Source organism: Carassius auratus, chromosome 41 (assembly GCF_003368295.1).
Source record: "Carassius auratus strain Wakin chromosome 41, ASM336829v1, whole genome shotgun sequence".
NCBI classification, from domain to species: Eukaryota; Metazoa; Chordata; class Actinopteri; order Cypriniformes; family Cyprinidae; genus Carassius; species Carassius auratus.
Genome location: NC_039283.1, coordinates 19,479,531 through 19,495,835, shown reverse-complemented (window position 1 = coordinate 19,495,835; position 16,305 = coordinate 19,479,531). Strand labels below are relative to the sequence as shown.

The 16,305-nt window shown below is 37.6% G+C and overlaps 2 protein-coding genes across 9 annotated transcripts in view; both read left to right on the top strand.

Moving 5' to 3' along the window:
- Positions 1-9,169, top strand: part of LOC113059193 (phosphatase and actin regulator 4B-like) — a 38,670-nt gene extending 29,501 nt beyond the window's left edge. For 6 of the 7 annotated variants that reach the window (XM_026227515.1, XM_026227516.1, XM_026227517.1 and 3 more), the window contains 9 exons: positions 2,254-2,385; positions 3,931-4,441; positions 5,206-5,498; positions 5,791-5,971; positions 6,286-6,341; positions 6,681-6,742; positions 7,297-7,434; positions 7,625-7,701; positions 7,802-9,169. In XM_026227515.1, coding sequence (XP_026083300.1) covers positions 2,254-2,385; positions 3,931-4,441; positions 5,206-5,498; positions 5,791-5,971; positions 6,286-6,341; positions 6,681-6,742; positions 7,297-7,434; positions 7,625-7,701; positions 7,802-7,817 — 1,466 coding nt within the window. In that variant the 3' untranslated portion in view covers positions 7,818-9,169. The remainder of the gene's footprint in view (positions 1-2,253; positions 2,386-3,930; positions 4,442-5,205; positions 5,499-5,790; positions 5,972-6,285; positions 6,342-6,680; positions 6,743-7,296; positions 7,435-7,624; positions 7,702-7,801) is intronic. The other variant, XM_026227519.1, reaches the window with a different exon arrangement.
- Positions 9,170-9,856: 687 nt separating this feature from the next.
- Positions 9,857-16,135, top strand: LOC113059192 (regulator of chromosome condensation-like). 2 transcript variants are annotated; one of them, XM_026227510.1, is made up of 10 exons: positions 9,857-10,013; positions 10,632-10,737; positions 11,372-11,559; positions 11,687-11,866; positions 11,946-12,042; positions 12,126-12,248; positions 12,950-13,096; positions 13,191-13,310; positions 13,422-13,574; positions 15,404-16,135. In XM_026227510.1, exons 2-10 carry the CDS (start codon positions 10,662-10,664, stop codon positions 15,577-15,579), a joined length of 1,260 nt encoding a protein of 419 aa, XP_026083295.1. In that variant the 5' UTR covers positions 9,857-10,013; positions 10,632-10,661; the 3' UTR covers positions 15,580-16,135. The 2 variants fall into 2 exon arrangements, with proteins under 2 accessions (XP_026083295.1, XP_026083296.1); XM_026227511.1 differs by having other exon boundaries at positions 9,867-10,013; positions 10,638-10,737.
- The last annotated feature ends 170 nt before the right edge of the window (positions 16,136-16,305 follow it).

Here is a 16,305-nt window from a genome sequence, read left to right as displayed (position 1 = left end):
TGTTAAAACATATGAGAAGTTCACTTCACAACCGTACATCTCATTTGTGTGTTGTTTTACTGCTTGGAAACCATGTGCTGAGTCTCGGTACACTGGAACGATCCAGATCTTTATGTTAAAATGCAGCCACCAGACTGTAGCTCTGCTGCATTATAAGAGCAGATATTGTACATAGGTCTTGCTTGACACCATTTGTGTTAGTATCTACACTCACCTAAAGGATTATTATGAACACCATACTAATACTGTGTTTGACCCCCTTTCGCCTTCAGAACTTCCTTAATTCTACATGGCATTGATTCAACAAGGTGCTGAAAGAATTCTTTTAGAAATGTTGGCCCATATTGATAGGATAGCATCTTGCAGGGAGATTTGTGGGATGCACATCCAGGGCACGAAGCTCCCGTTCCACCACATCCCAAAGATGTTCTATTGGGTTGAGATCTGGTGACTGTGGAGGCCATTTTAGTACAGTTTCTTTAGTACAGTACTCATTGTCATGTTCGAGAAACCAATTTGAAATGATTCGAGCTTTGTGACATGGTGCATTATCCTGCTGGAAGTAGCCATCAGAGGATGGGTACATGGTGGTCATAAAGAGATGGACATGGTCAGAAACAATGCTCAGGTAGGCCGTGGCATTTAAATGATGCCCAAATGGCACTAAGGGGCCTAAAGTGTGCCAAGAAAACATCCCCCACACCATTACACCACCACCAGCCTGCACAGTGGTAACAAGGCATGATGGATCCATGTTCTCATTCTGTTTACCCCAAATTCTGATTCTACCATCAGAATGTCTCAACAGAAATCGAGACTCATCAGACCAGGCAACATTTTTCCAGTCTTCAACTGTCCAATTTTTGTGAGCTCGTGCAAATTGTAGCCTCTTTTTCGTATTTGCAGTGGAGATGAGTGGTACCTGGTGGGGTCTTCTGCTGTTGTAGCCCATCCGCCTCAAGGTTGTGCGTGTTGTTGCTTCACAAATGCTCTGCTGCATACCTCGGTTGTAACGAGTGGTTAATTCAGTCAAAGTTGCTCTTCTATCAGCTTGAATCAGTCGGCCCATTCTCCTCTGACCTCTAGCATCAACAAGGCATTTTCACCCACAAGACTGCCGCAAACTGGATGTTTTTTTCCTTTTCACGCCATTCCTTGTACCTAGAAAACCCTAGAAATGGTTGTGTGTGAAAATCCCAGTAACTGAGCAGATTGTGAAATACTCGGACTGGCCCGTCTGGCACCAACAACCATGCCACGCTCAAAATTGCTTAAATCACTTTTCTTTCCCATGCTGACGTTCAGTTTGGAGTTCAGGAGATTGTCTTGACCAGGACCCTAAATGCATTGAAGCAACTGCCATGTGATTGGTTGATTTGATAATTGCATTAATGAGAAATTGAACAGGTGTTAATAATCCTTTAGGTGAGTGTATAACATGGTTGGTTGCATAGTGCTGTGGCATTTTTGTTGCTTTAATGAGAGTTGGTAGCTAGTTCAACCTAACGTGTTAAAGATGCTGTTGAGGTTTAAGGATAATCTAGGTATTCATATCTATCGCTTTAGCTGGTTGTTTATCTCACATACGCATTTAAAGTCAACGTGAATTTCCATTTGCCACCCATTTAACTTTCATAATGTGAGACATTTCCAAGTAAAATTAAAGTATCCAATTAAAAATTAAAATGAGGAAAAAATTTATAAATAACACAATCGATTTTAAAACTTGACAAATTGTGTGAAATGCCTAAAAGGTTGGTGAATACCTAAAACCAGTAGCTATCAGTTTGGCTGTTGGTTAATGTAATCCAATCCACTTTTAAAGTAATGATGACGAATACTGCCGGGTCCAAGCCTCTTTTTCTACTGAGAGTATGATCTCAACAGCCTTTTATGAGAAGCGTGAAGCCAGACTTAACAAGTGGATACACACGTGGCCGAAGTGACATCACCAGAAAAGGAAAGTTGTTCCATTTAATATTTTGATTAGATATTAGGAACAATTTTTTCTGTAAAGTAACCAGCACTGATGAATGATTCACAGTAATACCAGGAATGTCAAATGGGAAATAGGAAAACAAATGGGGTCAATTTTGACTTCACGTTGACCTTAAAAACCTTGTGTGTGAATAGTGTCACCGTCATGCACACTGGTGTGATGTTTACAGTCATTTAGAGGAATAAGTCGTCCCTGCTTTGTAAAGATATGTGTTGTCTGATACCCGGGGACTGTGTGTTTTTGTCCCCCGCCAGCCTCCACCTTGCATGGAGGTGACGGCAGTGATTTCCCTCTCTACTGGTCCTGTTGGAAGCGTGAGGGTGACCGTGACGTCTACCTGTCCCTGCCTGTCTACCTCTGCCGGCGGGCAGGAGGCATGCACACAGGTAAACGTCGATGCCGGGGCTGTCGGCAAAGCTGCGTCCTTCATCTGCTGCTGTGTGTGCTATAGCCTCTAACATGCCCCCTTTGCTGCTGCTTCTCCTCTCCTTCACTCTCACTCACATTCTCAATTGCAAAACTGCATGTTTTGGGCATTAGAGTTTCAAGAAGCACGTGGGCACATTATTAACAGGTGTTTAAATGGCTAGAAGGCCCCCTGTGGAATTGCGGCGATCTTAGCCATCACTGCTGGAGCAGATGCTAGCATATGTTGTTCATGTAAGATACTCCAGGCGACAGTTGCTCCACAAGCAGCTGTGAGATTCGAGAACAAGGACTGAATCCATCCACCTCATCACATGCTGAAAGCCTGTGGGTTGCTTCGATTTAGAGCTGAAATTCATGCGTTTGATTTGTAGAGAGGAAGCTAGGCTAACCCTAACATGCTTAAACGTGCAGTTAGCTTGTCTAGTTTATGCTTTCTCACAAAAAGAATGTTTGGCTGCTGTGCTTCATTATTACTTGCACCATGTCTTTTGTCATGAGACATGGGCTTCTGAATGCATTGATTTAACAGACACATGGCTTTTTGTCAGTGAACTTGCTTGCTTAGATTGTTCTATAAGAATAAGTTGGTCTTTGGTGACGTTGTTGGAAAGTCGGGATGGGAGCCATTTGATTCGACTAATATATCACTTATCTGAAATATGAAAACTTTTTAACGCAGTGTTCCTCAAAAATGAAATTTCTGACATTTACTCACTCCTTCATCTCATTCCAAACCTGTGCTGAATGATTTTAACCATACAGTTACGTTGAGTTTTCAGACTTCAAAAAGGATACAAGAACACTTTATAAATGTAGTCCAATTTTAAATTTGAAATAATCTAAAATTGAATTTTAAAAGCAAACATTAACTTTAAGATGGAACAGATGGAAAGCCATTTTGACTGATGTTCTTTTGTGCAGTATTTTTTCAGTATGATTTTTATATTATAATGTTTATTATTATTTTGAATGATCATTTATTTTTATATTTAAGTTAAAATTCTATAGTAATGATGTGCTTGTCGTCATTTTTTATATTTTTTAGCTTTAATTTACAACTGATACTGTTAGTTCCCAAGGCAACATTTTAAAATTGCATTTAAGTTTAAACTTTTCATTTAATATTTATATTTGTTTTATTTCAGCTTTGTAAGGAAAATGATTTTTAATAGTTTAGTTTCACCTAAAAATAACAATACTGCTCCAGGGAGCTGAATTAATGAGTCGGGGAGTTGAACTTGAGAACAAATTATTTTGACTGGTTTTGTGATCTCAATTCATTGACAAGATTCATTTGTCCTCCTTTCGACTTTCATGGAAGAAAGGCATACAGTTTTGGAATGGAATGAGGATGAGTAAATGATGGCAGAATTATAGTTTTTAGGTGAACTGTTCCTTTAATTCTGTTGAGTAATATTACAGTAAATTTTAAACGCAGTGTGTTTGAAACTGTTCCTTACATTTACAATTTTTTTAATTGTTTTTTTTTTTATATACCACAGCTGAACTCACACAAGGAGGCACCAACCTAGTACCGGCCAAGCCCTCGCCCCCCATGCCCCCAAAAAGAACCACGCCTGTCACCAAACGCAATGCAGAGGACTCCCCTCTGACCATTTCCTCCCTTCCCTCCATTCTGTCCGAGGACATCAGGGCCAACATCCCCGGGGGCTATCAGTTGCCCTCTCTTCCACCATCCCCACCTCTCCCCACACACACTCCCCCTTCCCCTCCACGGGCCCACACCCATCATCTCCTCCACCAACACTCCTACCCCTACCCCCTGCCCCAGCCACTCCCTGTCCACTTTGACCCCCCCAGCCCACCGGAGGAACCGCCAGCCCGTCAAGCCCCCATTCCCTTACACATTATGATCCAGAGGGCGCTCAGTAGCCCGGGACCCACTCTCCCACACCCAGATGGCTCCCAGCGTGCCCACTCACTGCTGTTTGAGACACCACCGGAGTACCAGGGCAGCCGCCCACTGCCAGTCACCATCCAGCCTCTCAAACTGTGAGTGAAATCTGGGCACTTTCTATACTTATTAATAGAGCTGCCAATCAAAAGTTAAAATAAATGATTTCAAATATTGTTTTGATGCTGAGCATTCTTTTAGAAAATAAAGAAACACTTAAAAACTTAGTAATGGTGTTAAAGTTTGTATGAGATGAAAATTCACTGTAGTTTGTAGATACATATTATAGTTCTTATTGTGAACGGATCATCTATGTATATTAAATATAATTTGTATACGTTACATTCCAACAAACTTTACTGCTGAAGCCAAATTCTCTGTTAGGTGTAGTTTTATTTTGTGTGTGTGTGTGTGTGTGTGTGTGTGTAAGGAGCAGAATATACATATAAATATGACAAAATAAATTGAGCCTGTGCATTGAATGTGAAAAATATCTTTACTAAGCAACAGTTACAATTATTTATAAAAAATTAAAATTAAAAATTACAAAGCCAGCTTATATTACTAAACCTATGTTGAGACACACTTTCCATTATTTGAAACCTCTCAAAGGAAAATAATATACTACATATATATTTTTCCATATGGTCCCCAGAAATTTTTCTGACAAAACATCACATCACATCAGTTTTATAACAACCGTTTTATTAACTTTTATTTATTTTTTATTAACTTCTATAAATATTGTCTTAAATTTTCTGCGCTTCCTTTTTATAATCTTGCTGCTGCTTGAACCCTCCATTAAAAACAGTACATTTAAATGTATATATATCCTGTGTGAAATAGATTTTTATTTGTGCAGGGATGAAGATGACTATTCTGATGACGATGAGGAGGAAGAGGACGACGAAGACGATGATGAAGAACCTCTACCTGTTCACCTCCCATCCCCTCAGTCCCAGCCAGATCTCGAGCCTCGAAGCCGCAGATGCCTGGTGGGGGATCTGAGCGTCAGCGTCATCCCTGAAGGAAACAACAGCAGCGAGGAGGAGGAAGACGAGGAAGATCAACGGCCGGAGGAGAGCGACTCGGATGGGCCTGTGCTATACAAGGATGACGAATCAGATGAGGATGATGACGACGACAGCCCACCAAGTATGTTAACAGCTTTTTTTTACTTTATATTGCATATAAGTCTCTTTTGTTCACAAAGGCTGCATTTATTTGATCAGAAAAACAGTAGCAACATTAATACTGTGAAAAGTTGTATTTGAATATATTTGTTACATTTATTCCAGTGTTGGCAAACTGAAAGCGCCTTCTGCTGTCTGTTAATTTTTTACAGTTCATTTTTTAGCAAGATCGTATACTCAGACATCTGTCTATATAAAAGAGAGCCAAAACTTCTGACTGACTACATGTGCGCATGTGTGTTTGCTCGCTGCAGGTGCTCTGGCCAGCAGGGTGAAGAGGAAGGACACATTGGCGCTGAAGTTGAGCAGTCGGCCCTCTGCCCCAGACAGGCAGGCTCCTGAGAGGCAGGCCAAAGTAGAGCACATGGGTCTGTCGTGGCAGAGCAAGGAGCAGTGGGAGGCCATCCGCACACAGATTGGTACCGCACTCACACGGTAATAGCCCTCTCAGCTACACACACCCCCATAACTGATTTACTGAATAAGAACACCGCTATGAATCAGCCATCGGTTTATAGTCAGTGCAAGAAGAACCAACTAGAAACAAGACATCTGGATACATACATATTTTTTTATACATGTATATATATGTATATATGCTGTGTGTGTACATATATTTTCTGGCTGTATATAAATAATTAGTTACATATTTTTTAATTTAAATGTATATATTTAAGTATTATTTATTTAAATGTAATTAAAGAATATATTAATAATAGGGGTGTTTTTGGTTTGTTTTTTGTCTGTAGGCGATTGAGCCAGAGACCTTCTGCTGAGGAGTTGAAACAGAGAAACATTCTCCAGCGTAAATTGCCTCTATACTGACTCCAGTTATTGTATTGTGATTTATCTTTGTGCTTCCGTTATCTTCTGTCCCTTTTTCCTCGTATCATTAGTTACTTATTTATTCCTGTTCATTTATTCCCTTAGTATTCACTGAAGGATTGACACTGACACACTATGGGTTATATTTTGTGATATTTTTGTCTATAGGAAGTGAAATTAGATCCAAAATACTTTGCTGTTCTCATTTATATTTCTACTTCAATGCGCTTATAGTTTATTATACTCCACATAATTGTCCTATAAAATTGGATTTGAATCAGCCTGATTGGTGTTGATGGTATCTCTCATTTCTCTCCAGCCAAAAATGAAGCAGACAGACAAGCGGAGGTCCGGGAGATCAAGCGCAGACTCACCAGAAAGGTGAGGTTTGGTTTGCCTGCATTACATTTCACCTGGAATACAATATGAAAGGATTAGTTCACTTCCAGAATTCACTCACCTCCATGTCATCCAAGTTGTTCTTTCTTCAGTCGAAAAGAAATTAAGGTTTTTGAAGAAAACAGTCCAGGATTTTTATCTACATAATGGACTTCAATGGTGGGTTGACGGGTTGAAGATCCAAATTGCAGTTTCAATGCAGCTTCAAACGGCTCTACATGATCCCAGCCGAGGAATAGGGATCTTATCTACAGAAGAAATCTGTCATTTTGACTTCCCATTGAAGTTCATTATATGGAGAAAAATCCTGGAATGTTTTCCTCAAAAACTTTAATTTCTTTTCGACTGAAGAAATAAAGACATGAGCATCTTGGAATAAATTGTCAGGAAACTTTTATGCTGGAAGTGAACTAATACTTTAGTGTTGATTTTAGCAAGAGGAGAGAATTAATCTAATATTGATTCAAGGAATTTCAAGCAAACAATCGTCTGTCAGTATTTGTGACGTACATTTTTTTCCATTTTCTTTTTTTTAGTTGAGTGAAAGACCGACTGTTGCCGAACTACAGGCTCGAAAAATATTACGTTTCCACGAGTACGTGGAGGTCACATGCGCTCAGGACTATGACCGCCGTGCTGACAAGCCATGGACCAAACTCACTCCCGCAGACAAGGTTCATCTCCAAAAAAAAAAAAAATCACAGCCACACACATTTGTGTCTATATTTAGAGATCTTTATATAAAATTTGACTTAATTACTTGAAATTATAATGTCAAACGACACTGATTTTTTTAAAAATGTCTTTCTGATTGATCTATATCTGCTCTACACATAATCAACCATCTGTAACCGGTTTGTTTAGGCTGCTATTCGGAAAGAGCTCAACGAGTTTAAAAGCTCTGAGATGGAAGTGCATGAGGAAAGCAGAATTTACACGAGGTAAGTGTATCATTTGTTAAACACAGAACTACAAAATACTTCTTGTGCAAACCATCTAACTACATATTTACATTTTTATGTGGTTTTATGTTATTTCTAGATTCCATCGTCCTTAATTGCATCTTTTAACTGGAAAATGAAGCACTTGAAGGCTGGTGGATACTGGGAAGAAATGGCTGTTTTTTTCGGGGGAGGGAGCCTCAGAGTGTCAGAGCTCCCTTCAGACTGCTTTTACTCTGAATGTACTTCTTCAGATGCACAGGGACGCCTGGAGCATTCAGAAACAAATCAGAATAAACAAAACAGACCGTTTCTCAGTTGTCCACCCACTATCGTGTGGGACGGGTGACCTCTGGGGGACAGATGCAGTATTTCTCCTGGACTTTAGGGGACCCATGTGCCAAGACAGAGAGGCGATGAAGGACTTATTAGAGGATGTCACTTGTGCCAATGGCAGATATTCCTCTCTCTACTCTCTGAAAGTTACAAATAATAGTAATAATAATGATGTGACTAATAAATATAGTAATACTACAGTAAGTGTTAGTTACTGCGCGTAGCGGGGCAGACAGAAGTACTGCGAGAAGGCCTGAGCCTGAATGTTATTGTGTATTTGTGTATGTTTGTATAGGCTGCTGTAATTTTTCTCTTAGTTTGACTCTTTGGAACGTTCTAAATATTAGAAACTTTAAGGCACAAGTTTTTTTTTTTCTTTCTATTATTCATAACTTTGGCTTTGACCCTCTTTATTCAAGACAGGGTTACTGATTCCACCTTACTTTGTGATCCTCACTGTTTGAGAGGTCATAGAGAAGAATAGAAGATAGGATCCGTTTTTTAGATAGAATGTAAGCGTTTCATGTTTCACTATTGGTTTGCAGAAAAAAACTGTGATCTATTATCTTTTACTATTTTGTTTTTAATCATGTCACCGTCCATAAAAATGAGGTCCAGCTATTTCAGTTTTAAGAAGTGTCCAAATCATGTTTACAAAATCTTTTATTTCTTAATAAAAAGGATTTCCTGATTATTTATTGCCCATTTAAAAGAATGAATTTAGTCCAGTCACGCACTGATACAGGTTTAAAAATGAAGTTTTTGATAAGTGTTGTTGACACTGAGGTTATTGCGGCAGGAATTCTTCATTTTTTCAAATTATTTTGTCTTTTTTTTTTTTTTTTGGCCAGTAGGATAATATGAATTGCTCTGCTGTACAGATCCATTCTGTAGATGAAGCTGACTGTTTCTGTATATCTTGTCTTCCTTTTATTTTGGAGAATATTTTAAATATATTGAAACTCATATAGGTTACTATTTTTTTAAGCACAAAATTATTAGTGTATTATTCAACACTACAATGTAATGTAGCGTTGTATATTCTTGCTTTTTAATTATATGTGAACTTAGAAACTGACAGTAAATTTGCTGTTTTGATGTAAACACTTCTAAATCTAAATTAAAATGCTTACCAGTAAGGTTTGTTGAGGCTCTCTTTTTTTTTTTTTTTTTTTTTTCTTTTTGCAAATGTTTTATGACATATTGACTGTATCATTTTGTGCACAGAACTTAAACATTAATGGTTCACATTTTACAATTTAATAATCTTTGACGCCTTTGGGTAATTGAAATAAAGCTGGAAAATATGTTATTATAAAATAAATATTATATGAAAAACTTAAGTGAAATTTAGAAATTTTGCTATGGCAAATACATATATAAAAAAAAAAAGTTTACTTCTCAATTTTCACTTAGAAATTGCTAGAAATATCACAAATAATTACCAAGAAATGAATGGCACCTTGAAGTAGAAAGACTGAAGTAGTATTTTCTTGTGTTTTTTATTTGTTTTTTCCAGCTAAAAAGTACTAAATTGTAATTTTATTTTTATAAGTAGCGAATTACTAAAACTGAAATACAATTAAAGCTAAATAGACAATTTTTAACAATAAAAATGGCAGAGCACAAAACTGTTACAAAAACCTAAAATAAAGTTAATTGAAAATATATTAACTTCATAATAGTAATGAATACCATAACAGTATATAACGTTTCAATTAAATGACGTTTACAAATCAAACAAATTCTTCATCCATTACATGTTCCGACCCGCCTTTCCAACAGGTGGCGCCTTCGCATTTGTTTATTAGCGCGAATCCGTTGAAATACATGAAGTAGTGCCGGTGTAAGACACGCGTGCGTTGTTCTTTCGAGGAGTTACTCGTGTTCTCAAACCTCCTCGAAGAAGCAGAAGCTTTGAACCTGGACAGTTTTCACTCATAGGTGTAGGTTTTCATCTCCGCTTCCTACCGACGGTAAGATAATACATATAAGTCTCTCAGAAGCACAGGAAATGTAATAAAAACAGAGATTTGAACTGCAACTGAGCTGAAACATGTAACCTCTGACTCCAAAGGGTCACTGCATAAGACTTGGTCTGGTTAAACTTTTAGCGGGTTGTTCTTTACGACCCTGAACTTGAACTCGAGCTCATGTCTTATTGCGCCATGTTTAAACCAACCTGCATTTAAATTGTGTATGAAACATAAAAAGAGCCTGTTCTTTCCCCTGTCATTTTTGTCCCATAAACCGCCATCAAGCATTTAACGCAGTCAGTCATAGAGTGAAGTCTCAAAACCTAGTCCGTTACATAACTTGACAACATTTTAGCTGTTGGTGTAAGAACACGCCAAGGCAGAAACAATGTATAGCCAATGTAATGAATCATGTACATCAGTGCAGATCCTGGGAAGTATTTTTGCTTCATAGGAGTTTGAGGAATTTAAAGCAAAACGTACATTTTCACTTTTTAACTTGACAGCAGTCAAGGCCTGTTTCATGTGTAAGCCTCAAATTCTGTTTAGTCTGTTTTTTTTTGTTTTTGTTTTTTTTATGTATATAGGAAGTTGCTCTATTGTTAACATTATTTCTAGTTGTAGATTTGTCACGAATTTGGAGTCGCTATGCCTGCAAAAAAAGCTGTGAAGAGACATACAATTGCAGCACCTGAGGACTCAACGGTTGTGAAAAAAACAAAAGGCAAGTCTCTCTTTTTTTTATATAGCCAGACTTTTTGGTTAAACTGATCCACACTGTAGCTGTTTTTGTCCAAAAACCATTTTTTTAATTTGCCATTTAGGAGAGAGGTTCTTTTTAAGGATTGGTTAACATCCAGAATAAAAAATATCTTATTTACTCACTCCCATGTCATCCAAGATGTTCTTGTCTTTCTTTGTGCAGTTGCTAAGAAATTAAGGTTTTTGAGGAAAATATTTCAGGATTTTTCTCTATATAACTTTAATGGACTTAAATATTTACCAGCACCTTAAAAGGTCCAAATTACAGTTTTAATGCAGCTTCAAAGGGCTCTACACAATCCCAGCCGAGGAATATCTGTCGAGTGAAGCGATCTGTCACTTCTCATCATGTCTTTTACTAATAGTTTTAAAGAAAATTCTTTCCATGGATCACTAGTTAACCTGCTTCTAACTGAATGCATTTTCACATCATCTGAACATATTGTGAACGTTGTTACTGTAATATTGAGTTGTATAACCATGCTTTAATGTGGTTCTAAAATTCACAGTCAGTCTTATTGACCTAAAAGAACAAAAATGCAGACATTGTTTTGAAACTGAAAACACGCGCATTCTGTTTTTGTGGTGGTTTGTAGCCTCGCACAGTAGTCATGGGCAGGAGAAGGGCCTAGTGCTTGTTCTGGGGCAGGGTGATGTTGGGCAGCTTGGCCTGGGAGAGGATGTGCTGGAGAGGAAGAAACCAGCTCTGGTGACACTTCCTGAGGGGATTGTGCAGGCCGTGGCTGGAGGCATGCACACAGTCTGCCTCAGCGACACCGGAAACGTAAGTTTAAGATTTAAATGTAAATGTTTGTGTTGTGCTGACCTCAAAACCCCACTAACAAGATCGTTCAATGTTGTTTAATCATGGCTTTCTGACATCCTGCCTGTTTTCTGTCATCCATGTGTAGATTTATACATTTGGCTGTAATGATGAGGGAGCCCTGGGCCGTGACGCATCAGAGGAGGGCTCAGAGATGGTGCCAGCTAAGGTGGACCTTGGTGAAAAAGTGGTGCAGGTTTCTGCTGGGGACAGTCACACAGCTGCCCTCACAGAGGAGGGGGTCGTCTACGTCTGGGGCTCTTTTAGAGTGAGTGTAACCTTTTTGTATGCTGCAGCAGAGCGGAAGCACTGTACCTCTTTTGATTGACCTACCCTTTTTGTTGCAGGACAATAACGGTGTCATTGGACTCCTGGAGCCCATGAAAAAATGCACATTTCCCGTCAAAGTTCCTTTAGATAAGCCTGTGGTTAAAATAGTCTCAGGTGTGTTATAGTCAGTCAAGCTGTAGCTTTACATCATTGTTTGTTATTGATCTGCATGGTAATATTTTGAATTCAATATAAAGGTAACGACCACTTGGTGATGTTGACGGTAAATGGTGAGCTGTACACCTCAGGATGTGGAGAACAGGGACAGCTGGGCCGTGTGGCTGAGCACTTTGCAAACCGCGGAGGCAGAAAGGGATTGAGTATGTATCTCCATTTTCACTGAACGGTCACTACTGGAATTTAAATGGTGGTTAGTTAGAAAATGCTCTCTAAAAATCATATTGTTCCAATACTGTAAGTCTGTTGCTAATGTAGACCACATTTATTTGATCAATTATAGTAAAACGGGAATATTTTGAAATATTACAATTATTTTCTATTTTAATGTTTCATAATATAAAATCATACCTGTGATTTACAAAGCTGAATTTTCAGCCATTGCTACACTATTCAGTGTCACATGATTCATTTATCAAGCTGAACATCATTGTGCTGCTTAATATTTTTGTTGAAACGAATACTTTCATGAGAATTTTGTGAATTAAGTTCAATAGAACTATTGGTTTAAATTTGAATTCTTCTGTAGCATCAAAAATGCCTGTTATTTCACCTTTTGAACAGTTTAATACATCTACTGAATAGAAGTATTTTCTTTCCACGAAAAAAGTCTCACTGACCCAAAACTTTTGAAAAGTAATTTGTTTGTGTGTATGTGTGTATGTGTGTGTATATATATATATATATATATATATATATATATATATATATATATATATATATATATATATATATATATATATATATATATATATATATATATATATATATATATATATATATATATATATATATATAATATCTTGCAGTGTTTATAATTTAACACAATTAATTTTTTCTTCAGTGAGGCTGCTGGAGCCGCAGATGGTTATCATTAAGCCACGGGGGAAGGTCGTTTTCACGGATGTCTTCTGTGGCGCGTACTTCACCTTTGCTGTGTCTAAAGAGGGGCACGTCTATGGATTTGGCCTTTCTAATTACCACCAGCTTGGTACAATTCCAGCTCATTCAGTCCTGAGGATTCGAGTGAATTTCTGTTGCAGAATCTTTAGATTATTATTTTTTTTTCTTGCTCCTTTTTACAGGTACCCAAAGCACAAATACCTGCTTTGCTCCTGTGAAACTCAGTTCTTTCAAGAACTCCACCACATCCTGGGTGGGTTTCTCTGGGGGGCAGCATCACACACTGTGCCTGAATTCAGAAGGTAATTCATCCACAACCCTCATTAGTGTTACTCATACATTAAAATGAGTGTTTTTAATCATGTGTTTCACCAAAGGATTAAAAGATGTTCAACTGATGTCTTCATCCACAGGACAAGTATGCAGTCTTGGTCGGGCAGAGTATGGTCGTCTGGGCCTGGGGAAGGATCCAGGGGAGAAGAGTGAGCCCACACTTGTTTCTGGGATCAGTGATGTTCAGATGGTTGCCTGTGGTGCCTCTGTGAGCTACGCTGTCACCAAACAAGGTGAGTCTGCACCCTGTCCCAGACCACTTTAAATTAACCTTAAAAGAACATTTCTGGCTTTGGGTTCATTAAGTCTAATCCTCAAGGTTTTAGCCACTACAAGTTATTGTGCAAAACTTGAAATGTAAGCCGATTCAGACCGCACACAAATTCTGTAGAAATGCAACTAGTCATCAAGCAGTATCTGAAAGGGCCTTCCTTTATTGAATTAGAAAAAGTGCCCATAATAACACTACCTTTTAAAAGATTTTGTTAGTTTTAAAAATATTTATTTGGTGCATAAGAAACATTGAGTTGCGCTAGTTAATATTTTGCTTTTAAGGATTTTTTTGATTAGTAGAAAGTGCAATAGAACAGCATTTATTTGATAGAGGACTTTTGTAACATTGTGAATGTTTACTGTCATTTGATCAATTTAATGCATACTTACTAAATGAGTGTTTTATCTTTTTAACCTTACCTGAACTTTTAAATGGTAGTTTTTTTTTTTTTTTTTTTTTTTTGCTTAAAGGTAATTTACATATATTTTTTACAATTTATTTTACATTTTTCAAAATTTAGAAATTCAGTTAAATGCAAACTATTTGGTTTTAGTGTTTTATTTTTTCTAATTTAGATTATACTGGCCCTGGCAAAATTTATCAATACATTTAAAGTTTCTGATATCATGGTTTGGGTTCTAGCATTGCTTGTCCCCAGGGCTTCAAAACGAAAAAAAATTAAATCTGTTCACTCGAAGCAGAATCGAAATTTTTACGTTTTTTTTTTTTTTACCTCTGATCTTATTACCGTTCCGAAACCGGTTCAGGTGGAAGAAATACCGGTTAATAACGTTATTTTTTAAAAACAATATTATTTGCCTATAATTTGCCTAATAATAATATAAAAATAAAGTACAGCGTTTTCTTTACTCAAAAAGAAAAGGAAAAAATTGAGAGTTAACGCAGAATCAGTTCAGAATCAATCACCAAAAGAATCAGTTCGGTTCCAGACGCTCTGTGTGTCGGTTTGCTTCACGCTAAATCACACATGCGCAGTATCATCAGCTCCTCGGTTCACGAATCGGACGCTTCTGACAGAAACGGTTCTTGACTCGTGAACGAGTCATTATCTGGCTCGGCTCGGTAACCGTTTTTTGTTTACAAGAAGTTAGAGTCGAAGGAATTGTGATTTGTCCTTTAGGTTAATCATTTGAAATAGTAAAAACAATATGTTCAAACTTTTGACTGTTTTTCTTTATTAATAGCTACATATCACAATACTTCTACTTTTACTTTCAGTACTTGAGTAGTAAATTTTAAAATAGACTACTTGCAATACTTAAGTACAAAAAATGTTGAATACTTTAGTACTTCTACTTAAGTGTGGTGCTTAAAGAGCACTTCTACTTCTACTCAAGTCAATTTTTTGATAGAGCACTTGTACTTTTACTCAAGTATGGTTCTCTAGTACTTTATACATCTCTGGTTGACAGCAAATTTCAAATATTAGATGGAACAATAAAATAACGTTATTAACCGGTTAGTGGCCACTTCAAATTTTTGATTCTGTTCAGAACTATAAAATTTTATTTCTTTCTGTTTCTGTCCTAATTTCGTTTGTGGTTTTCGTTCCTTGAACTGGTTCAGAGCCCAGTTTTAAATGGCAAGTGCTACAAAAGACGCAATATGTGCATTGTTCACAGGTTTAACTTCAACCTTCAATTACATTTTTTGCACAAAGCAGAGCCGTTTATTTTGACACTACCAAATAAAACCGAATTTACAGTTGGCATGTTTTGATCATCAAAGCTGCGTTTCAGTTTTCTAACATTGCTGTCTGTTGGCCAGGCTCTGTGTTTTCCTGGGGCATGGGCACAAACCTGCAGCTGGGTACAGGAGAGGAGGAGGATGAATGGAGCCCAGTGGAGATGGCAGGCAAGCAGCTAGAGAACCGTGTAGTGCTATCAGTGTCCAGTGGAGGGCAGCACACTGTCCTGCTGGTCAAAGAAAAGCAGGAGAGCTGATCTTTAACCCCTTGACTAAAGACAGCTGAGCCAAACTACTGTATCAGTGGTATCTGTAACCCATAGCTTGATCATGATCGGGAGAGTCTGGGGGTTGGGAATGCTTCCTGTGCTGAGAAGTCATGAGTGCCATCTAATTAAACCTTTTATCCTGCTTTATGGGGAGCCCAAACATTCACTGGATATGGTCCGGAAGATGATCAAAGATACCTTTTTTCTTTTATTGACTGTTTCCTTTGCTTTAAATTCTTAATTCTTTTTAACGGATATCTTTAGTATGCTTCCTGGAGACCACTTGTCATGAGTGATTGTATGCATGTATGAGCCGAAAAGTGATTTAATGTCTTTTAAAGTCCCGGAAAGCATTTTTTTATATTCCACATTTTGGTCTGAGCAATAAAAGGTTACGATAGCAGGTCTATATTACTCTCAAAAAACAGATTTGGTATTGCTGTACGTTGCAGTGTTAAACTGTTTTCCTAATTTCCTAATTTAAACCTGTATCCATGCATTGCTGGCCTTGTGGACAATTAATAAAAGCGAGTCTTTACAGAAACTGATGCATGGTTACTCATTTAAATAAAATAAAAAAAGTTTAGGCAAGATCTTATTTCATTTAATTTTTTTTGTGTGTGTGTTTCTGCAAGAATTTTGTTGTTGCACTTTAAAAATTAATGTTTCATATTTCATTTATAGAAGTGCTGAATGTTTCTTTGTATTTATGTA